This window comes from Pygoscelis adeliae, unplaced genomic scaffold, assembly GCF_000699105.1.
Source record: "Pygoscelis adeliae isolate BGI_AS28 unplaced genomic scaffold, ASM69910v1 Scaffold116, whole genome shotgun sequence".
In the NCBI taxonomy this organism is placed as follows: domain Eukaryota; kingdom Metazoa; phylum Chordata; class Aves; order Sphenisciformes; family Spheniscidae; genus Pygoscelis; species Pygoscelis adeliae.
The window spans coordinates 626,647-648,715 of NW_008825080.1; the positions used below are offsets into that span (position 1 = coordinate 626,647).

The 22,069-nt window shown below is 37.3% G+C and overlaps 1 protein-coding gene across 1 annotated transcript in view; it reads right to left on the minus strand.

Moving 5' to 3' along the window:
- Positions 1-19,032, minus strand: part of RAB3C (RAB3C, member RAS oncogene family) — a 123,759-nt gene extending 104,727 nt beyond the window's left edge. The window contains exon 1 of the mRNA XM_009326918.1: positions 18,805-19,032. Within this exon, the coding sequence (XP_009325193.1) occupies positions 18,805-19,032 (228 nt within the window). The remainder of the gene's footprint in view (positions 1-18,804) is intronic.
- Positions 19,033-22,069: the final 3,037 nt, after the last annotated feature.

Genomic DNA, 22,069 nt, shown 5'->3' on the forward strand with positions numbered 1-22,069 from the left:
TCCCACCAGCAGCTTCACACTAATCTCTGCACATTGCTGTCCCAAGCTCAAGAGCGCCATGAAGATGTCCTGAGGCACTGGTTCCACTGAAGCATCTGCACACTAGGCTTGTCCCGATTGTTGCCTCCTTGAAGACAATGCACACAAAAATGTACCTGTGTCATTCACAGCTCACATGAACCATCACTCCATATCCCAATGACAGAGAGGCTTTACAGTAAAACCAAAGAAAGCTGTGCTTAAAAATTGAACATGCCAAACTAAAACAAATCACTCACTGTGAAGTCTTGAAAGGCAGCAGTGAAAGAAACACATGAAAACAAAGCAAAACACATGAATGCAGAATTATTCTTTTCTGAAGTAAGAACAATATTTTCCAGTTTCCTAGTTGCCCTTTTTCTTAAATACTAGCAGACATGAAAATTTGTTTTTTATTTTAGCATGAGAACAGTTCAGTGACTTTTGCTATTCTATGGGAAATCTTTGGGGATTTAGCTAGAAGTTCTTCACTATTTAAATAGTCTCATATTCTTCTGATACAAGCTGTCATTTTAGGATTAAGACTGATATTTATCCCTATACAAAGAGCTAGCACAAGATCTACACACTGTTTAGGTACACCTAACTTCTACAGAATCCATTGTTTTACTGTTAGGGTTGTCATCTAGCATGTTCTCTATAGCAAAGGCCTGAGGAGAAATGTTGCTTTAAGTAAAAGTTATCAAACTTCTCTGCCAAGCTAAGTACTCCCTGCCCACTGAATTTCCTATTTTCAGATAACATTAGGGAATAACACTGCAAAATTGTTAAGCCACAGTATTTCATAAAGTGCTTGCAGGTAATTAAAAGCCCAGTGTAAAGTAAGGCAAAAATCACATGCAACTGTAATTTTGTGCTGTAGCTTTTAATAAGCTCATTAGCAATCACATAGGAAGGCCGTATGCTGATTACTTCACAGATGTTCTGAGAAATTAATGGCAATGGGTGGAAACAACATCAAAGAGCAAGAGGAAAGCTGAGGAATGACAGCTTTGCTTTCTAATCCTGGGCAAATTGTGACAATCTTCCGTGCCTCAGTTGCTTTGTCAACGTTGTGGGGAAAACACCACAATTTACCTTATTGCCAAAAGCCCATTCCCAGCAACTACAAGGATATTCCAAGAGGTTCAGTGATATTTGTCATGAGTGGAAAAGCCATGATGATTCCATGTTTCATATCTGCTAAGTGTTAAAAAAACCTCTCCTTATCCAGCATAACATGAGGCACTTATAGAAAGAAATAGTAATGAGAGAGGAAACACTTTAATATTTGAGAATATTTTAAGAGGGGAAAAAATGCCATAGCATACTTCTGTTCCTAAATATGGTTTGGTCTCTCTTATTTCACCCTACCTAGCTGCTATTCTGACTTTCTCTACCTCTTTTTCTGCAAAAAGAAGATCCCACCCTAGCCCTACTCTACATGAACAGGTGATGTGTGTACAAATAAGAAGACTAATGTGTCCTGGAGATGTGACAGTCTGCTGTGAAAAGCAGTAAGTTTCTTAAGTCTGTAAGTGCACCCCTCAGCTAACGTTATTCCTCCGCCTTCCTTTCTCAAAAACTCAGTAGGGAACCCAAAGAGCATTAACATACCTCTCAAAACAGTAATTTTTTATGACAAGTAACAAGAAGAAAGGAACATATACATTCATCTAACATCAGTATTTCAGATATTCCATCACAAATTAGACACTCCAGAAATACAAGATATCAATATGAATTTTTCTCCTATTTCAGAAGATCCTTAGGCATTCTTCTCCTTCACAGAGTTGAAAGTAGATGCTTTTTTCCTCCATGTTAATTCTTATGATTTTTCTCTATGCAGACTCAATACTACACAGATCATAGTAAGTGGACAATGTAACTGATCACAGGTAGCCCTGCATGTAATTAATGAGGATCTCTAAATGGTTGGACTCTAATAATATTTCCAGGTCCTCTGTCATAATTAACTACATGTGTGGCAGGCACATGGGTACAGAATGTGATTTGAGAACAGGCAGCTGCCACCAGGAATTAATTGTTACTAGGTAGAAATATATTTAGCCATGACTCAAATGAGATAAGTCGATGGTAAAATTTGAAGCTGAATGATTGCAGATGCAGAGCTCTAAGGGGGAGGTAATATGGACCTGGTCTTTCAGTTTTTATTTGCCTGAGTAACCTCTTTATTGGCAATAGTCTAATTCGTGTGACTGGGAATCACTCACATAGAGGCTGCAGAACTGAGATCTAAGACTGTCAATTAGGATTTTCACTTGCAAGTTATTTCAATTCCGGAAGCTCCTGACAGTAGGAGGGAGTACAAAAACAAAGAACACAGTTTCTCTTGAACACGTACTCATGGATGGTAGAGGCAAGCACATTATTTTCATGCAAGTGAGCAGCTTACTGGCATGGAGGCCAAATTACAAAAGTGAGTTATAACTCTCCCCTTTGAAGAGCCCCAGAAATAATTTTGAAAAGACACAGGAAAGTACAGGTTTGTGCCAAAGCCTATTGCAGACTGAAAAAGAGAAACCCAAAATGATTAGTATCACATGTAGCTCATTTACTTAAGACATATGCTGCAAAATCTTGGCTTGCATTCAAGGGAAATGCCTGGCTTTTAGCAAAAAACACTATTTAAGATTTCTGATGCAGAACAATATAAGGGACAATTAAATTACAGTCCAGATAATTAACAGTAAGAAGAATGGTAGCAGGCATTACACAGTGTTCTCTGACAAATATAAACAAATCAGAAAATGGATTGAGGAGCAGAACTCACCACTGAGAGAATTAATTACATATCTTTTTCCTAAGCTATGCTTATGAAGCACAGATTCTTGCTCACTCCCACAGATAAAAAGAGAAAACAAGGAAATTCTTGCCAGGTCATTTTAAAGTTCTTTCTTGATCTCAGTTATTGCCCCAGGAGCCCTTTGGCTGCCTGGCCCATGTCCCACTGGAAAAATCTATGTGATCCTTTTCTAAACACAAAAAACATACCCATTTGTAGAAGATTTTGGGGAAAGAAGACAACTCTTAGAAGTGGTTTTAAAAATGACCATTCAAAAATTTTAAAACACTTAAGAAATCATACAGCCTCCTTAGCAAGTTCTTTATGAGGCACTATGCCACTGACTGTAACAAAAATAGTTTTTGCTTATGAAAAATCATGCCCAGAAGTGCTTGATAAAATACCAAATTTAAGGAAGTGCAGCCTGTTTCTCCATGGGAAGCATTCATCGCAAACACCACCTCTGGAAATGATTAGCAGTGTACAGAGGATCATAAATCTATCAGCCCGCAACAGGTATTATGACTTATCTTCAAAGGACTGGAAAATATAACCTCAACCCAAAACAAATTGTATGAGCTCTATTCTCAGTTCTCCACCTTTTTGTGAAAATATAGCATCAGCAGCATTTTCTGGACCAAAAAGTATAGAGACTCTCTAGAACATTCTGGATTCTGCCACAAAGGTTTTTCAGGATAGACCCATGATAAAATTCAGTCATTTGGTCTCCATAGAGACATCAGACCAAATAATGAATATAGCTTTTTTTTCCATAAAATGGATGCAAGCATCTATCCATACACAGTGGGATTAGAAAGCTTTATTGTTTGCTTAAAAATGATGCCTTGATGGCCAGTCTCCTTCCCACCCTCTTTCTAAAAAATTTAACAAAGCTGGCATATTCATGTCTGTGAGGTCTAAACATTCCTGACTAATAATTATTAGTACCCATCTTAATTTTCCTTCTGCAAAATCCTTTTCTTCACCAGACAGTGAAATTCAGAATGAGAACATAGGCACCTAGTTCTAAAAAACAAAAAATGCCTTAATGTTATTAATCACTGGCATTATCTGAGCAATGGCATCCAGCTAAAGGAGGCTTTTGCATGCATAACTGATTCATCGGTTAGTGTCTGTCTCCTTAATATCATTTGTGCTACTCATAACCTGTCCAAAGTGTTCTGGTGGTCATTAATTTACAGCATACAGATTTTTGCAAAAATTATGAAAAGCCATGACTAAACCAAGAGTAATCTCTCAACCACTGGCTGTTTTTGTTGTCAAAGGTATCCCTTTGTTTTCCAGCGGCTAAGGGTTGGATTCAGCCATCTAAAATATAAGCATCTATTTTACTATATTTTAGGCCTACTTCTTTCTCCATTTAATAGAACATACATTTCCAAAAAGGAAATTTTTACGGGGAATTTTTCTTTCAGAGACGTATTTTAGCACAGAATAAATCACCTTTTGAAGATAGATATTTCTGACCACCAGTTATAGAGCCATGGTAGACTACTAGCTTAGAGCAAATACCTAATTCTTAGCTGATTAAGACCTTAAGTTTCTGATTCCACTCCTGTGTTACCTCTCCCTCCTCCATTTTCCAGTATAAAACCTGGATCTCCATTTTACCAAGCTTGTTAACTTGGTTCTTTTCACTGTGGTGGAACAACACTGATGTATATCAACTGACAATCTGTCCCTAAGTGTAACAGTTATTTACAATTCCAGAACAGATAAAATGAGAAGTTGCTATTGTATACTTTTCTGAAGGCTTTCTTGTTTGGACTACTTAGGAGCAATCATCACCAGGTTTGGAAGTTCTAGCCACAAGCTTATCAGATTTAGAAATCTGAGTGGAAATCTCATCAGGATAGGTCCAGAAAACATCACTTGATTTAGTTGTGTATGAGAAAATCTTCTGACGTAATAGTCAGAGGTCGACTTTCCTACAACGTAGCTGCTGACTCAGTCACAACAGCCACAGCACTTGATAAAACTGTTAGATCTTAACTTAATATAATGTTGTCAAATTCAGCTGTTTCCTTGCTATAATGAAGCTAAAATCTTTGCTAAATCCTTACTTTGTTTTAAGGAGTTTGGCTATATTTGTGTACAAGAGATGCAAATTATAGGGTAATTGCTAAGTTAGATTTACAGGTGATTTAGTTCTGAATGAAGGACTGTCAATCAGTTAAATTAAGACTTTCAAGGACATTAAAGTTGTTAAACTTATTTCTTTCCTCCCTAGCCTATTCAAAGCCAGACTACAAAATCCCTTCCAGAAACAGAAAACAGAGCCTATTAATCTCCAATATGCTAGAAGTCTGGCAGCCCTGGAGATACAATTTGGGTTACCAAGAGGATGAATCACAGTAATTCAACATCGGTTCTTTCAGACTTGAAGTAGCTTGCCATAGAGGAGGATTTGTTCTATTATAAAAATAGATAAAGAACTATGAAAGTCAACGACATTTAAAACCCTTGTTCGTACACCACTGACAAAATCCACAAGGTAGTCAGAAAAAAAAAATCCTATATTACTTAGGTTTGGAGTTATATTTAATGAGACAAATCAATGGAAGATACACTAATGGATATTTTATGTGGGTGACCCTACCCATTTTTTTAAATTGCTAAAATAAAAGAAACTTCCAGCATTTAAAATTCATTCTATGTAGGCCATGTTTATAAACGCACTAAAGAAAATATGCCTGTGTCACAGGACTGTACCTGTGGATTTAACTATATGCTTCCAAAAGAAACAGCCATAGTAAAAGATGAGTGCTACTCTTGAAAACTCAAATTCTCACAAAAGACATGCACTCATTTTGATCTGTTGAAAGTTATATTTGGGCAAATCATTAACACAGGCTCCCTTCTGCATATTCAGAAAGAAACAGCTGTAGAAAGCGAATTCTCCTGACCTTCAGAATGATCCTATACCCTAAGAACTTCTGTACATTGGGAAAAAAAAACAAATTTACCTTTGTACTCAGCAGAGTTTATCTGGAGTTGGGCTGTTAATTAGGCAAACCCATTGGGTACTCTTTATGTTCTCACTGTACTACATGGAAGTAAATCAGGTAGAAAAGCAAAAGGGAAAAGAAAAAAGTCCCCAAACTTAAAAAGGTTTAGAAAAACATTACCTGTTTATACTATGCGAGGGCTGCCATGCTGTGCTCCTGTGTCATTGCTTTGTGTTTGAGACCCTTTGCGTGGTAGTACACTGTGTGCTGGCAACTTTGCTTTGCGCAGTGATTGCACTGAGACAAAAGATGTATTAGATGAACACGTGTCCATCATTGTCAACAGAGACAGCTCCTAGCATCTTTCCAGAACATGTTCAAAATACAACAATCTCCTTATCCAAACCTAAGTCTTCCCTGAAAACCTTCTCCCACTCTTACAAATAATGTGTACATATTTACTTATTCTGTTATATGCAAAGAGAAGGAAAGTCATACAATTCTATTTCACCTCCTGGCTGGCAATACAAAATGGAAAATATCAGAGAATTAAGTCCCAAGGGCTGTGCTGTGGTCAGAGTGAACTCCATAGTTTATACAAAGGAAGAAGAAAAAAGAAACTAAGAGCTCAAGAGAGAATGGTTAATGCAAGTCAGTAGGAGATAGTAGCATTCCTATGTTTGCAGAAGGAAAATAGGACTTTCTAAGTCAAGGTTACTCAACTTATTTTTCAGAGATGCCCCACAAGAGTGTTTATTTCTAGCCAAATACAGGTTGGGCTAATAATGCAAACTACTAATTTTCCCTCATTTTGTTTTCTTGCTTACATGTGTGAGAATGTGTTTTATTTTTTAACCTGTGGTCATTTCACAGACCATGTCTGGCTGTCCTACAGGACAGCATAGGCCCAAATATGAATGGCTAAGAACCACTGCATTGGGGCCTAGGATTTCTAAAGAAATTCAGAAGGAAATAGACTGTGATATCTGAGGCTTAAAAAGAAGTAAAGAAATTTTATAATTTAGCAAAAGAAAGCTAGCATGTAATCTGTCAGGAACTACAAGTTAATTATACCAACTTTAGCCTCTTAGCAATCCTTTAAAAATGGGAATCAAAGCACAAGTATTACCATAAGATTTCCTGGAATCCACCCAGTTCCTGACCCTGCATCCTTCACCATGATGAAACAAGAAGACTGCAGCCCTGCCATGCCTCACCTCTAACCTGTTCTGTGCTTACTTGTGTACTATTACATGACAGCTCTCAGAAAACCTTGTTGTAAGGGACAGGCAGGTAAAATTCCTATTTCCCTTGATCCTGTTATTTTCAAAGTATTAAGGCTCATTTGTACATGACAGAAGCCTGAGTATTAAAATGGCTGTGACTGAATTTTCTTGCACTTTTCTAGCTAGGAAATACAGCTTCATAAAAAGCAGGGAAGCTTTTCCTGGAAGAAGGCAAAGAACTGATCTGTTTTACAGGTGAATAAACATTTACGTATGACCAGTCTTGTTGGGTCAGATCAAAAGTATATCTAGTCGGTATCCTCTGTCACTGTGTTGATGATTAAATGCTTAGAGAAAATTGTAACAGCAAGGTGGACATTTATGATAGTTCTTTTTAACATCCCCCTAACCTTCAACCACATGCAGCTCTGTGATTTCCTGAGGTAGAAGTAGTTTCTATGTCTATAAATACTCTCAGTGAGTATCTCTTCCATGAATTTGCCCAGACTTCTCTTAACTCATGTTAACTTTTAGCACATGCAATGTCCTTTAGCAAGGACTTCCATTGCTTATCTACATGTATGGGACTGACAGAATGTATGAAGAGACTCCAGGTTTTTCTTTTTTCTACCCCTTTAAAATCACAGGCTCATTCCTCTCATATAGACCAGCCCTTATAATGGCTGGTTTACAACAGCCATAGGCAGTCTTAGCCTTTCAAATAAAGCAGGAAGTGCTCATGATTTTAGCTCTAAATATATATGGGTTTAATCGCCAGAGCTGATGTCCTATGAAGGGTGTTATATACAAATGTAATCTTCTATCATTGTTTCTTCCATTTAACTTTTAAGGCTCCTGTTCCTGTACAATCACAATGGCATTCATTATCTTCAGTGTAGAGGCATTTCTCCTGGACTATCTGACTTTTCTCTAAGGTCTTTTTATCCTTCAGGCTGTTAATTACTGTCTTGGTTCAGGTTTGACATTCATTTTCAGAAGACTGCTCATATGTACTTCAATCACATAATTTTTTTCTCCCTTCCCCTCTAATTAGCCCAATTCTGGTTTTCTCAGCCTTTCCATTTCCCAGCCAAAGCAACTATAACCCCCCTTGCCATTATATGTTCTTTTTGATGCCTTTCTGCATTGATAGATTCTATACTCCCTGCAACATGGCAAACAGACATGTTCACACTCAGCTACTGTCTAGTGAGTTTCTTTGTCTACTAGACTCATCATATCCAATGAACAAATTGATTTCCTGTTGATTGCCCTTGAGCCACGCTTCTGTTATGACTCTTCCTACCCACCACCAGCTCTATCTTATGGGATGCAGCCAACTAATGACACTATTCTGACCCCCTCATTTCATTAAACTGCCTGAAGCAGAGTGCTGTGAAGAAAGCATTCTTAGCATGTGCATGGGTGGACTCCCCAAAAGGAATTTTGCCTAAATAAGAACAGGAAGAAGGATGGTGGTTCACAGACACGAAGCAAGACAAATACTTGAGTCCTTGAGGTACTGTAAGTAAGACCTCTGCCATATTCAAAATATCATACAAGCATTAATTTCCAGTGTATGTTTGGGGAGGGAGCATTGGGAGCATTCAGAACAGTGTATGTGTCATTTGTCAGCCCAACTCCACACACGGTTTCTAAGCCAATTCGTGAATACCTCTGTCTGTTATGCAGACCATCAGTGCACATCCTGTTCATTTGTTACAGGTTTCTTCTAACAGCACATTGACGCCATGTAGATAACAGGCGTGCCTACATATTTTTCCTGTCCAAACTTTCTCAGTGGAGAATTGTGCGTTTTGGACAAAATTAAGTATATTTATTGAAAAAAAATTACTTCATCAAAAAACAAAGCACTAGTCTTGCCTTTGTATTCTAGAGTAAAAAAGCCACACTTTTTGTTTTCTTCTATTTCCTTTAGTTCCTCTACTCATTACAATAGGGTTTTTCTGCACCTGTCTTCAGTTTGAGTTCCTTGCTCTATATGAAGTATCTCCAGTGCAGTAGATAATGGAATAGTCCCATTTCCTCTGGAAATACCTCACCAGGCACATGCAAGAGCCATATTAACTGTTTTTCATTGAATGGTTGATAGGAATCCTTTCTCTTTCTCATATATTTAGATTGTGCCTTTCTTCAGTGGTTGCTAGCTGAATAACTTCTATTTTATAAAATAATTTCTTATTGTTGTTCCCAAAGTGCCCAATTTGGTACTGTTAAAATAAATTCCATTTCTATTACTTGACACTTGAAAGTCACTATTTTTTTCTGTATGATACACTGATCCTCTTCTATACTGGTAACACTTCCCAACTTCCCATCATTAACAAGTTTTATTAGCATATTCCTACTATGTATTAAGTTTACTATTTGAGTCGTAAAACTTTTCCATAATGCATTCTAAGTCTGATGTCCTCTCCTTTCAAGACAGCTTGTCATTAGTTCCTTACCCACCCTTCTTTTCATTACTAAACTCCACCTTTTCCAGGAAATTTCCTTGATTCCTTTTGTCATACAGTTAAAGAATCTTACATTTACATCCAGCCAGCTGGGATGCTTCCACACTTCACGCTCGCAGTTCTAGTTCACAGCTAGCATAGCTGAAGCCATCTCATGTGTGATCATATCCACTAAAATCTAGGAACCCTCATCACAAATAGATTTCTCCAAAGAAATTACAGGTGAAGTAAATTGCACTTATTGCTGTTAAGAAGACTCGTATGATGACTAGAATTTGAGTATCTTTTGGAGAAGAGGTCAGAAATAAGCAGTCCCAGAAGCTTTCAGGACACTGCAGAAAATAGGAGTCCTAATTACAGGTGAATATATAATTATAAAATATTACACTTCTAGGCTTTTTTTAGCTCAGCTCATCCCAGAATGATTCATTAAGCTGAACAAATATAGGCCTTGCTAGCCAGTGTGACAGACCAAATCATCTAGAAAGGAAAACCAGAAACCCCTGCGAGAGGCTACTTCATATTCCTTTCTGCAGGGTTGGGTTTATTTCCAAATAAAATAAACCAAAGTCAATAGTATCCAATCTATATAGGGCAGAAATGTCCACCAAGTATCATTCTCGCTGTCAGAACAGAACAATTGATTTCCTGTGACAGGCCTAAATTCCTTTGTCTTTTTATAAAAACACTGAAATAATAACCTGATGGGCAGGAAAAGTAAGAACTCTGTATACCTAGGTACCATCCTAATTTTAGAGTAAACAAGTTGGTTAAATTACAGCATTGACAACTTCCATCTGAGTTGTTGACTGAATTCATTGAGGCAGAATTCTCTGTTTCTCAAACAGCAATTAATGAATAAATAAAGTCATAACAGATAAAAACTGTGGAAAGAATTTGTTTATGAGCAGTGAGTAGTAAAACAATCTGGGTTAAACCAGAAAATACCGAGATGATTACAGAAGAACAATACATTTATTCAGAAAAGATTGAAGGAGATTAGCCTTCAACTACACTGAAAAGAAAGAAAAGTGGAAAAAGCAGCTTCTCTACTAGAAAAAAATGCAACCAATACCCTAACCGATTTTTCTCAGCTGACCAAGAAATACAGAGCTAAATCCTCCAGGGATGCTGTTGTGCTTGATGTTATCATTTCACATGTAAAAGCTGGATGCATTGTCCATAATCTGTTAGCTACTACAAACATCCTGACATGACACAGAGTCCCTTATAGCTCTGGCTTCTTACAAAATGCACTGAAGTTTACTTCCAGAACATAATGCAAATTGGGTAGTGTTAAATAAAAATGAGTTGGTTTTGTGTGACCCCCACCCTTCCTCAGTGTGCCCTTCTCAACCCCTCCCCTTGTGCCCCTCTCAACCCAGCATAATTTCAGAATGACTTCAAGCTGTTCTAACACAGCACAGGGAAACAGCTTGCACTGAGCAGTAGGAGAAGGCAAAAGTGCACTTTAAATACTGTTTCTATGCTCCCTTTTTCATGGTATTTACATTAAGGCTCCCATCCAAGGCTCTGGTCCCCCGATTTCAAAGCAACAACTGCACAGCAAGAGTGCAACATTTTGCTCTAATCTACAACACGAATCTTATTATTTAAAATGCAGCAAAGAGCCTGTAAGGGCTGTTATTTTCTTTATAGATTCACTGCAGCTGTATAGATGTCTTAAATGTGCCGCTAAAATGGTTCACAGGATCTGGCAGCACAGTTGATTTCACTTTAAGGAATGCTGTCAACATTAATTTCATTTTAGAAATAGACTTATTCTTGCTTCTTAAAATGATAGCTTAGTAAGTATAAGTTGCATCTCACAGTTTAAAGCATACTGTCAGATTTCTCTGGATTTTATTGAGCCTGAAAAATTAAAATAGCTTATTTGTTTTTCAACATTACACCAAAGTTATTCTTCTTGCTTCAGACCCCTGTCACAGCAAAATCATTCCATTCCCTTTTTCCTTCCCATCCTGACTCCTCACTTTGAGCAAAATCAAAGATCTTGCTATTCAGGTACACATGTATGAAAGACTTTTCAATCTTCCCTTTCCCTTTCTCACCACCAGTTTTTAAGGAGCCTGTGTAGCATCTATATAATGATTGCACACATGTAAGTACTGGTCCATGACAGTTCTTCCACTGGTATATGCTTCCCTACATGGGAAAAGCTGGTAACTCGCAGACCATGATGTGGAAGGCAGAGGCAGTTGAAAAAATGTTATACCAGACTGCCTGGTCACAGGTTAGGGGGAGCTGCAATTACTTTAGGTCTGGCAGGATGATGATTTGTTGGTCTAAACGATGGCAGGATGCATTTCCCAGGAGTCCAATGAAGAAAACTGCCTAAGACACACTATAGGAAAGTGTTCTAGAAAGTGTCTTAAACTGGCTCAGTTTCTTTTAAAGAATCCCTGTGGAAATTTCCACTTAAACAGTGAGATAAGCCTTATTTAGAATTTTAATTATACTAAATGCCACCTTCTCTTTCCAATTAATCTTTGCCTTTGAATACAGATGTATCATTTTACTGATAACAGGAGTCTTTGTCAGAGAATATTTGAAGTCCAGCTATGATGTATATAGTGCTAAGCTGGTCACACAGACCTGATTTCTACGCCGCAAGCAAAGCCATACAGCAAAATTGTTGAAGTAGGCAATGGAGGGTTTTGTAAAGCACAGAACTTTGCAAAAGAATAAAATCTTTGACCTAATATTACAGGAGGCTTTCACAAAACCATTGGAATATTGGGAAAAATAGTGGAATTTAATGCTAGTTGCAGTTGCAGGACTGACATTTACCTCAAGTTTCCTCTTCAAACTACCTGAGGCCAGGAGTTTGCAACCACTTTGGTGCGTATGAGTGTAAGAGCAAGCACACGGGATCAGGCCACAGGGCTCTCTAGCCAGGGTGCTGAAGTGACAGGCACCATCCTTTTTTTGAGTTGGGTTTAGAGCCAATGTTCAAAACCCTCAAGACATGTACTTTTTATAGCAATAAAATTGTAATGTCACATCAATATTTGAATAGCTAGTGCTACCTTTTAAATAAAAGCATATAATTTTTAAAAGTGCCCTCACTGGCCACGTGGCCAGTCTCACAAAGCATACAGCACGTGCTTTTTGCACTGAAGTCTGTCTGAACTGAGTATGCCTTTTACATTGCCAAGATCTTCTTTGGCACTGAAGACTGGGCCCTGGTTCTACACAAGGAATACATCAAGCAGTTTTAGAAGATCTGTATTGTTTATAATGGATGCATCTGTATTTTACACCCAGAATAGATTCCAAGGCAGCATTTCTTGCAAAGTTTTACAGAGTTCAGTTTTGTGTTTTCCACTAAAGGGTACCACTAAAGATATCACAACTGTTACCACTTTTGCGGTGTGATTTGCAAGGAAATAATACAAGCCATCACGTGTAGTATCTGTAACTGTTTCTGAGTTTTTACACCATTTATGGCGCCCTGTCTCATGAACTCTTGGTCCCATTCTCACCTAGACTCTTTGGTGCTTTCTCTCACATCATGCCTCACTGTACGAGCAATTGCAGTCAAACTTCAAATAGCAGCACGCATATTATCTTTTCAGTCTCTGCTTATATTTCCTTCTGCTCTGATGCCTTTAAACTTCAAGCTATATAAACTATTTACATTATGTATACATTATATAGAGTATATAAACTACTAGCATCTAACTAAAATTTAGAGAAAAGGCAAGCTGTCTTGTCTGCTTTTTAGGTAAGCAGTTTTCTTTTTGCCAACAAATATCTACATTAGCCATCTCCCCTTCCCACATGTTCATTCCCACCTGACTGGCTGCAAGTGAACTATTCATTTTTTTTCTTGGCTACTTACCTAAAACAATGGAAACCTGAGCTGAATTGGATCCATGGGCACAACTTTAATATAAACAGAAGAACCAGTACAAGAAACAGAATACAGAATAAACAGGGCAAGGTAAAGAGAGCACTAAGAATCCCTGAATTAAGGAAAATATACAACTTCTGGAAGTAACTAAGATCCCCAAACTACACAAAGATTAAAAACTACTGCTGGTTCTCTGGCTGAGATCTGAACACAATACTACTGTGTATACTACAATGGGCTTTCCCTTGGCTGTGCAAATCTTTAGTATTTTTTGTTGAAAACACCAGATGCTACAGAAAATAGGGGGAAAAAACCAATTATGGAAAAATAATGATTAATGAATGCCAGCATTTCTGAGAAATAAAGTATACCAAATATGACTTGCACATAAGTGCAAGAGCTCTCAATGAAGATATAAGAAGCACTTCATGAAATAATACAGCAGTAGATATTATTCATGGCTCTTCAGAGATATGTATTGTGTAGAAGAAAAGCAAAGGAGAAGAAAGGGAATATTTTAGGCTAACAATATCCAGCCCCAACTGGGATAACATTCACCTGTTGGAGGGCAGCTTAAACCAAACCAATACTGTAGGATATCCCTTAAAGGCTCCAATATCAAGGCAATTTTCATTCATACTGGTACTCCCACAGACCACTCTAACACAAACACACACACAGAGAGAATTATTCTCATTTTAACTGAACCCCTTTTTACTGCTAAAGAACTGTTAGGGAGCTTGTAGAGCAAAAAATCAGGTGCCTAACATTTATTGATTTTTTTTTAGCAGCTACTATAGTTTTAATTATTGAATGATGACATTGGATTTCCTCATTCAGCTTATAAAACCTAGTCCTCACTTAGTCCCTAAGCCCTATGACAATTTAGAGAAAACAGTTGATGTGAAGACAGCAACATTTTGGGTATCAAATGAAAGCGTCACACACAGTTCTAGGAAGGATATGCTGACACAAACAGCTCTTACACTGTCTTCTCTAGGAGGATAACTTTTATTTGTGTGTGATCATTGTACCTAGTCCATGAAGTCTATGGCTAGTCCCAGGTAAACGGCATCTAAGCAGCAAAAGGCAGTGCAGTGTTCTTATTTGATGTTTGCACTAAAGTGCTGCAATCACATAGTAACTATGCAAATATTGCTGTATGAATGCAGTTAGAACATTTTTGTGTAATGAACAGATCAGAGAGGGAAAACTTGATGCTTTATTCCTCAAATAAAATTTGTACTGAAATCAGTTAGAAATCACTCAGAGTTCTGATCAAGTAAATTTTAAACATGAACTAAAGATGTGGTATGGATATACTGTCAATTAAACAAATATGTTGACCTGTTTTTGTAAATCTTATTCTGTTATCTAGGAATCAATATCTGCACTTTGTTTTTTCTTTTTTCCCCGTATTCTAATAATTTATTTTGATAAATGTTAGCTAACAAATTCTACTGTCCAAATTAGCCTATATTTTCTCCCTAAGCTCTTGCAGTCTGTTATTTCTATTAAACCATTTACAGTTTACAAAAGTAGTGCAAACCTTTATGGCATCACAGCTACAGGGTATCCTGAATGTAGTGATTTATGTAGTGAATACAGTGATAGATTTATAAGGCTAAACTTAATTTTGTTTTCTGATTTGCACCTCTTTGAGTTTTTAATCATTTTCTTTAGCGTGTATTTTTGTCAGAATTAGTATTGACAGGCTGTTTTTTTTAATTCAACATAATTTGAAATCTAGACATTTGAAACCGAAAGAATCTTACAGCCTTCCAGTCCTTTAATATTACTAGCTCAAACCAAATGGAGGAAAAATGTGTTGCGGTTTATTATTTGACACTGTAAAACATCCTAAAGCCCTCTGATGGACTTTTAACTTATGCACGTATGTGCCGCATACAGACACAATTCTTTTCCAAAATTTCTTATAGTTTCTGTTGAGAAATCAATACCTTTTTAGGTAAAATGCCTTTTTTATGTATTTCTCTCCTTTAAAAGGTAAAAACCCTGTTAATGTGCTGTCTTCGTAATGTCCGTACCAGGGTTGTCACATTTATAACTTGCTGTGAAACAAAATTTCAGGGCCAGCTGGTGGTCCTATGACAAGGTAATGTGCTATCACTAATGAATATAGGACTTGAACTCTGAACCTCTCTCAATTCCAGTAAGAAATACTGTGGAAAGAAGGTGTTTGGCTCAGAAGGAAAAAAAGCAAATGTTACAGTGCTCCCAGCAGGCTCTTTCTGACGATATGAAAAAGATATAATGGTAAGTACTAGAGAGAGCCCCATCCTCCCTGACTTGAACAACGAAAGGAGACAATTCAATTCAGGTTCTTTGAATCCAAGAATAAGACACCATTGCCTCCAAGCAAGAAAAAACCTCAAACAAACAAAGGACGAGTATGTAAGACAGCAGCTACTTCAACCTGTTAACATTTGCTAGTTCATCTGTGATAATCACACAGTGAATTTTATTAAGAAATGATGATTCTGCTTCCTCGACTGCCCACGCTGACTTTCAAACAAACTTGTGCCCTTCACTGGTAAACATATGAGAATCTTATTCTGAGGAAATCAGTGTTTCAAGCTCCAACATGCTTCAAGTTGAACACAAAGTATCATGCCGAAAGGGCTATTAAACATGAAGTTTAAATGTCTACCCAAGAAGAATATGTACAAAATTGTAAAAGGACACATGTTGGATTAACTGTGTCTCTAGCTAGGGAATTTTAGTGACTTAGCAGCATTACTATTTACACATTTCTGCATCTTACTGCCAGGCAAGGACAGCAGAGCAGCGGCATTCCATGTATTTCTTCACTGCAGTACATGGCAAAGTAATCCAGTTCTGACCTTGTCATTCAGAACACATTTTAAAGTTGCACTTCCAGTTTCTTCTGACTATTCAAACCTGTGAGATTTTTCACAATGTTTTATTTCATATATGCTGAATATCATTTATCACACCATGTCACCGAATACTTTGCCAGTGATTTTGAAGGAAGTGTTATAACCTCATGCATGTTTCTACTCAGAATTAACATCAAATCACACTCACTATGATTCATTCCATTTTATATTTTATCTAATATAAATGGTCTTTCAGAAATGCAGTATGAAATGGAAGTGGATATTGCAGGAGTACTATTCATTTTAGAAGATGCTTGCATAATCAAAGAAAAGTAAAAAGTATAATATAATATAGACAGATGTTACATATACAGGTACTGCATATTGAGAACAATACACGGCTATTGATATAGCTTACGAGATGGGGTAATAGTGCTCTATTTCAGATTTTGTGCACTAGAATAGCTTTCTGAGATACTTAACTGATTTTATTTAAGGTCCCAGAGGTGCAACAGTCAACCAATTTACTAGCAAGCATAACTGCAACACAATGCTTCAATGCAGAATACTCCATCTAAAAAGTGCAAACAGCAATCGTGAGCTATTGCAATTTGAGTTAATTTGGCAATGACAAGGCCTTTTAAGAACTGGCATTAAAATTTTAATGGGGAAAAAAACCCAAACCAAGATGCAGTGCTGGCTGGGGTAAAAAGCTTTAGCATGAAAGTAAGATCTGAAGTCCTGTCTCTAACTCTACGTCGTGGTAGGTGACTTTAGGAAGGTGTCTTCCATGCTCTAAGCCTCTGTTTCCTATGGGACATGGAGCCCTTGTGTTTGTTTCACTCATTTCAATTGCAAGTTTTTTCAGGCAAGGACTGTCAGTGTCCGTTTGGACTCTGCATGTTACCGCAAAGAACAACAAAATGTCCATTTTTGCTAGAACTGGAAGTTTATTCCAGCTGGCAAGAATATAACTGCTACATCCCCTCTATGCCATGGATAGCCCTGAACACATTTAGATTAATGGACTGCTTTGAGCCAAGCACATATTTGTAGTCTGCTGTGGAAAGGCATTATGAGAAATGTACTGGTGTCAAATGAATCACATTAATACAACATCATAAACTAACATTGCTGCTTTTGCTAGGAGAGACATGAACAATAAAATCGATTGTAGAGGGCACTTGGTGATTAAAAGAACTGTGTAAAGACTATAATGTGAACACAATTTTATTGCTCCATTATAAAAAAATAAGATAATGTCAATGTGAATTACCATGTGATCTCCAACATTAAAGTATTACAACGAAACTAGCAAGTATTGCAGTGAAAGCATGCACATGACATACAGTTACCTAGTATGTAGCACTGTTATGACAGTAGCAAGAATCTAAGCTTAAAAAGGTAGAGAAGTTGAGAGGCAAAGAGTCTGTGTTCCAGTTCCTAGAGGGCATAGAACAACAAATGATTTGAGAGATCAAGGGCTGAAGTTTACCTAAAAAGAAATGAATGAGGTATAGCCTAGGCAACTCTGGGAAATTCACCTTTGTCCCATATTAAAAAGACATTCAGTTTATCTGCTGTTCAAAACATGTTAGATGAACTGGTTGTATTTGATCTGAGGTTTCCTGAGATTTAATGGCTGCCCATCATTAAATAAAGTCTTAAATTACTTGTACTCGTGCACAAAAAAAGAAAATCTTGGTTAATAAGGCTGTCTCACAAAGGAAACATTGCTCAAAATCTTCAAGCACCCAAAGAAGATGTCAAAGACCTGAAGCTTTAACTCCAGGTCCCACATTGTTAAATGTTCTGCTACCCCCCACTCTCCTTTAAGTGAGTATCACTCTATCACCCATGAATTAGAAGATGTGAGCATCAGCGGTTCCCGCATAAGTAAGTTTTGGCTACCCTTTCTTTCTGAGGGAAGTTTGCAGAAAAGAACACCTATTCCCTGGCATCACACTTTCCTATATTTGGCATCTTTCTACCATCTCTGAGGTGTAGGCAGGGGACAAGGTTTTTTGTACACTTTGGCAACACAGCTGTTACACTCTCTCTTTCCACACGTTTTCTTCCTCAGCAGAAGAAGGAACATATTTCAGGTGATCAGGATGACAAATATAACTAACAGAGCAAAAAATTATGCCTTCTGTTATGCATCCGCTATCATAGCTCCTACCTGGATTTATAATTTTTGTGGGAAAAAAACAGATCCTAACTGGTATTTCAAGGTACTTTTAAATAATATGTATCACTTTCAATAGCCTATATATTGCACTGTTGTTTATACCTCACTGCACAGATCAATATGTGTCAACCTGTGTTGTTTCTTAATGGAATTTAATTCAGAATATATACTCTGCTGTACTTCAATATCTTAAAAATACTGTCTACACTCTATTATTCAAGACAGAAAAATGAGGCAGGAAATAATTAACTGCTTTTTCATTACTATGCCATATATATATAAAGGTTATGACATTCATCGCAAATCTATAGTAGCTTAAATGCTATCTATTAAACTGCTACAGCTTGCTTAGTTCATAGAATTATTATTTTTGGCTTACCCAAATCTGTAGCTTAATTCTTTTTTCATTTTTGAAAACCGTTTTTACTTTGAAATCAATCCCAACTGTGCTTACAAATGCAGACGTAAAGGAATCATCAGCATATCGGAACAAAAAGGAGGTTTTCCCAACACTGCTGTTGCCGATAATGAGCAGTTTGAACATGTAATCAAAGTTCTGGTCAGATGTATCTTTCTGGCCATATCTGGAATCTTGAGCAGATGCCATCTGTAATTCAAAATAAAAAGAAATAGTTTATTGTCTCTTGTATTATATAAAACTGGAAACATTTAGATTTTATTCGAGTTTTTGATACCAGATACAAATGAACTGAAGAAGAAGTTCACAGAGGTTTAATTCTTTTTTATGATTCTTGTATCCATGGTAATAGTTCCGGTTGCAAAGAGGATGTAAACATCATTGGTGACTAGTACCAAAAAAAAAAAAAAATCTAAAAATCCAGGACAGTTCTTGAGTATATCATTAAAAAGATCTACCTTCAGAAAATGTGATATAGATGGTGAAACTATAGACAAAGATACTCCACTTGTACAAGAATGAAATAAGAGATCAATGCTGTGTTATGACGTAGGAGGTGTATTTCCAAGCAAAAGCTTAAAGTGTTTTACATCTGACAAAATTCTCGAACCATTTATTTTACCGTAAATATGCTGCTGTCCGTTGTAATGCCTATAATCTTGTTCAAAGCATTTTGCCTTTACCAGCTTTCAGTTACCGTACTGTTAAATAGTGAGCTGGGTATATACCTCTGAAATAAAGTCTTGATTTTTTCTAGTTCTAGTCTATTCTATAGTTTTGGAATTTGTAATGTTAATGCAACATCATCATAAGTGGCAGTTGTCAATGTTTTCAAATTTGAGTCCTTAAAATACAGTTTCTAATCCATATAAAACACCTGAACAGGCACAGATTACTGAATATTGCTAAATAGCAAACTTATTTTGCTCTAGGGACTTCAAAGATCATGGGTTCCATTTGTAAAAAGTACACTTTTGGCTTTCAGGAGAGTTGCAGAGGTTAACTTGAAAACCTGACCAAAATTCTACCTGGGATGCTCAAAAAACAGATGGCAAAAATAAAGAACTTCAAGTGTTTCACCTCGTATGCTTTTTAAGAAAAAAACTCAAGTATTTTGGGAGCCTGGCAGGATTTTAAATTCTTGGAGCTTGGCAATACTAAGGGCAACACTTTTGCACACTGATTTCAGACAGAAAGACAGACATCATACCCTAGCATAAAGGTTTATGGAAAAGCAGCTCATGTCAAAGCTTTCTAAGTTAGACATCTCAGAGTGCATTTGGGCAATCAGAGAGGACAGCTGTAACTCGTGTGAGGGCTGTACACTAACCCATCTTCTCAGTTTTTCGGTTACTGCATAAATTTTCTGAGCGAATTCTGCCGTCTCATAGTACAAATAACAGTATGCCAGCTTCTTTGGGCTACTCAAGAGGCATATAGAAGTGGGGACAAAAAGTCCTGAAGGACACAACGGAAGTAGTAACCTTTTCAGAGAAAATTCAGTGTAAGATTTATATTTCATAAATAATGCAGTAGGGAGTGTTTGATTTCAGAATTATCCTTTTATTTGGCAGTGACTAAAGTTCTTGATCAAATGCAGTCTTGGGTAGCTACGTGCTTGCACCCTGAGTGTTTGGTCTTAGTATTTACTCACTTCCTTCACAGGTATGCAATAAAGAAGCTTTAGAACAAAAACCTAAATATTACCAAGCATACACATCACCATCTTTCATCTTTCTGATTTCTATAGCAAAAGACAGAAATAAATTCTGTCCACCTTCACTACTCTCATTTATTGTAAAACTATTTGGGGATATTTTGCTTAAAACATGAGAAAAAGAAAATCAAATGCTGCTTATACCAGTTGAATCACAACTGGCTATAAAGTAGTAAAGAGTATGCTGATGTTGCATACAGTGTGCAACAAGTCAATAAAGTCCAGCAGGCAAAAGACTGTGCAGTGGCTGGGGATGCCAGCGTGTAACCTGTACACTTTCCCCAGCAGCCTATTCCACTGCCCTTCTGGGTCCTCTCTGTAATGCAGCAGCTGAAACTAGTAGTTACCACTTCCAGCAAGAATAATAATAATTTTATTTCATGATTTTATCTCCTAGGAAGCCTTCCATGTAGCTTCTTCAACTCGCTTAAGGTTTACAAAAAGGGGATTTTAGCTTTCATTTCATTTGCTGCCCTCAGTCCTATGTGCCTTACAATTCATCGCCATGTACTTTAATGCCTAACACTTCAGAAACAGTATGATTCAGTGAGCAGAGGAATCAGGAGACCTGGATTCTAATAATAGTCTTGCTAAATCTTGTACATTATGTAGCCTTCCTGAGTAAGAACGTGTTTCCCGTGGATGATTTTAAACACAGACTTTCCCCACAAAGAAATTTCATTGCTCCACTAAATTAATGTGTTTATGTGCATTACCCATGCAATACTTTCCTTAAAAGTTCTTTAAAAATAATAAAAAAATAAAACCCAACACCTTCACTGTGCCTTGAACTTACGGATTCATTACAGGCAGAATTGTGGGCAAGTTGAACACAGAATTGCAGCCAGCTTTTATTTCAGGGGTAGAAGTATGTCTGCCTATTACAGGATGCAGAAGGCATAGGAAAGGCATGGGAAAGGACTAATTTCTCCACCTCCCACCTGGGGAATCATGAGATGATTAGTGAGGTATTGATAATAATTCAAACTGTTTGGAGAGACTAACTTTAGCCTAGAGAGCCAGTCTCCCTAGACTACCAGTAGTGATCCTCTCTCGTGTCCAAAATCCAAATGAGTTTTGGAAAAGTACTAGTGCCTGTGCTAGTCTGAAGAAATATCAAACTCAGTACGGGTGCTAAGACTTTGCCATTACTTCCCAAACTCACTCATTCTGTACTAAACACAGACGCAGATTCTTCAGAGTACAATTCACATCACCTACGTCAGGCTCCTGCTCTAAATGATACTCTAGAGGAGTCTCTATTTTTCTGCTGACTGTAAGGGAAACCTAGATGCTTGGTCCTCTTGAACTTTGTGAATACGCCTGCAATGCTTCTCTTTCTTAAATGCAAGCTGCTGACTTCAAGTAAGTATGGGATGCACTGTAGCCCACTTCCCGATGTATTAATATGTCAGTTCACTCCCAATAGGACTTGTCCCTACTATGGAGGCATTTGGCAAAGAAATATGAGGAAGCTAGTGCTGATGTTATGTTCCTCCTTCAGAAACA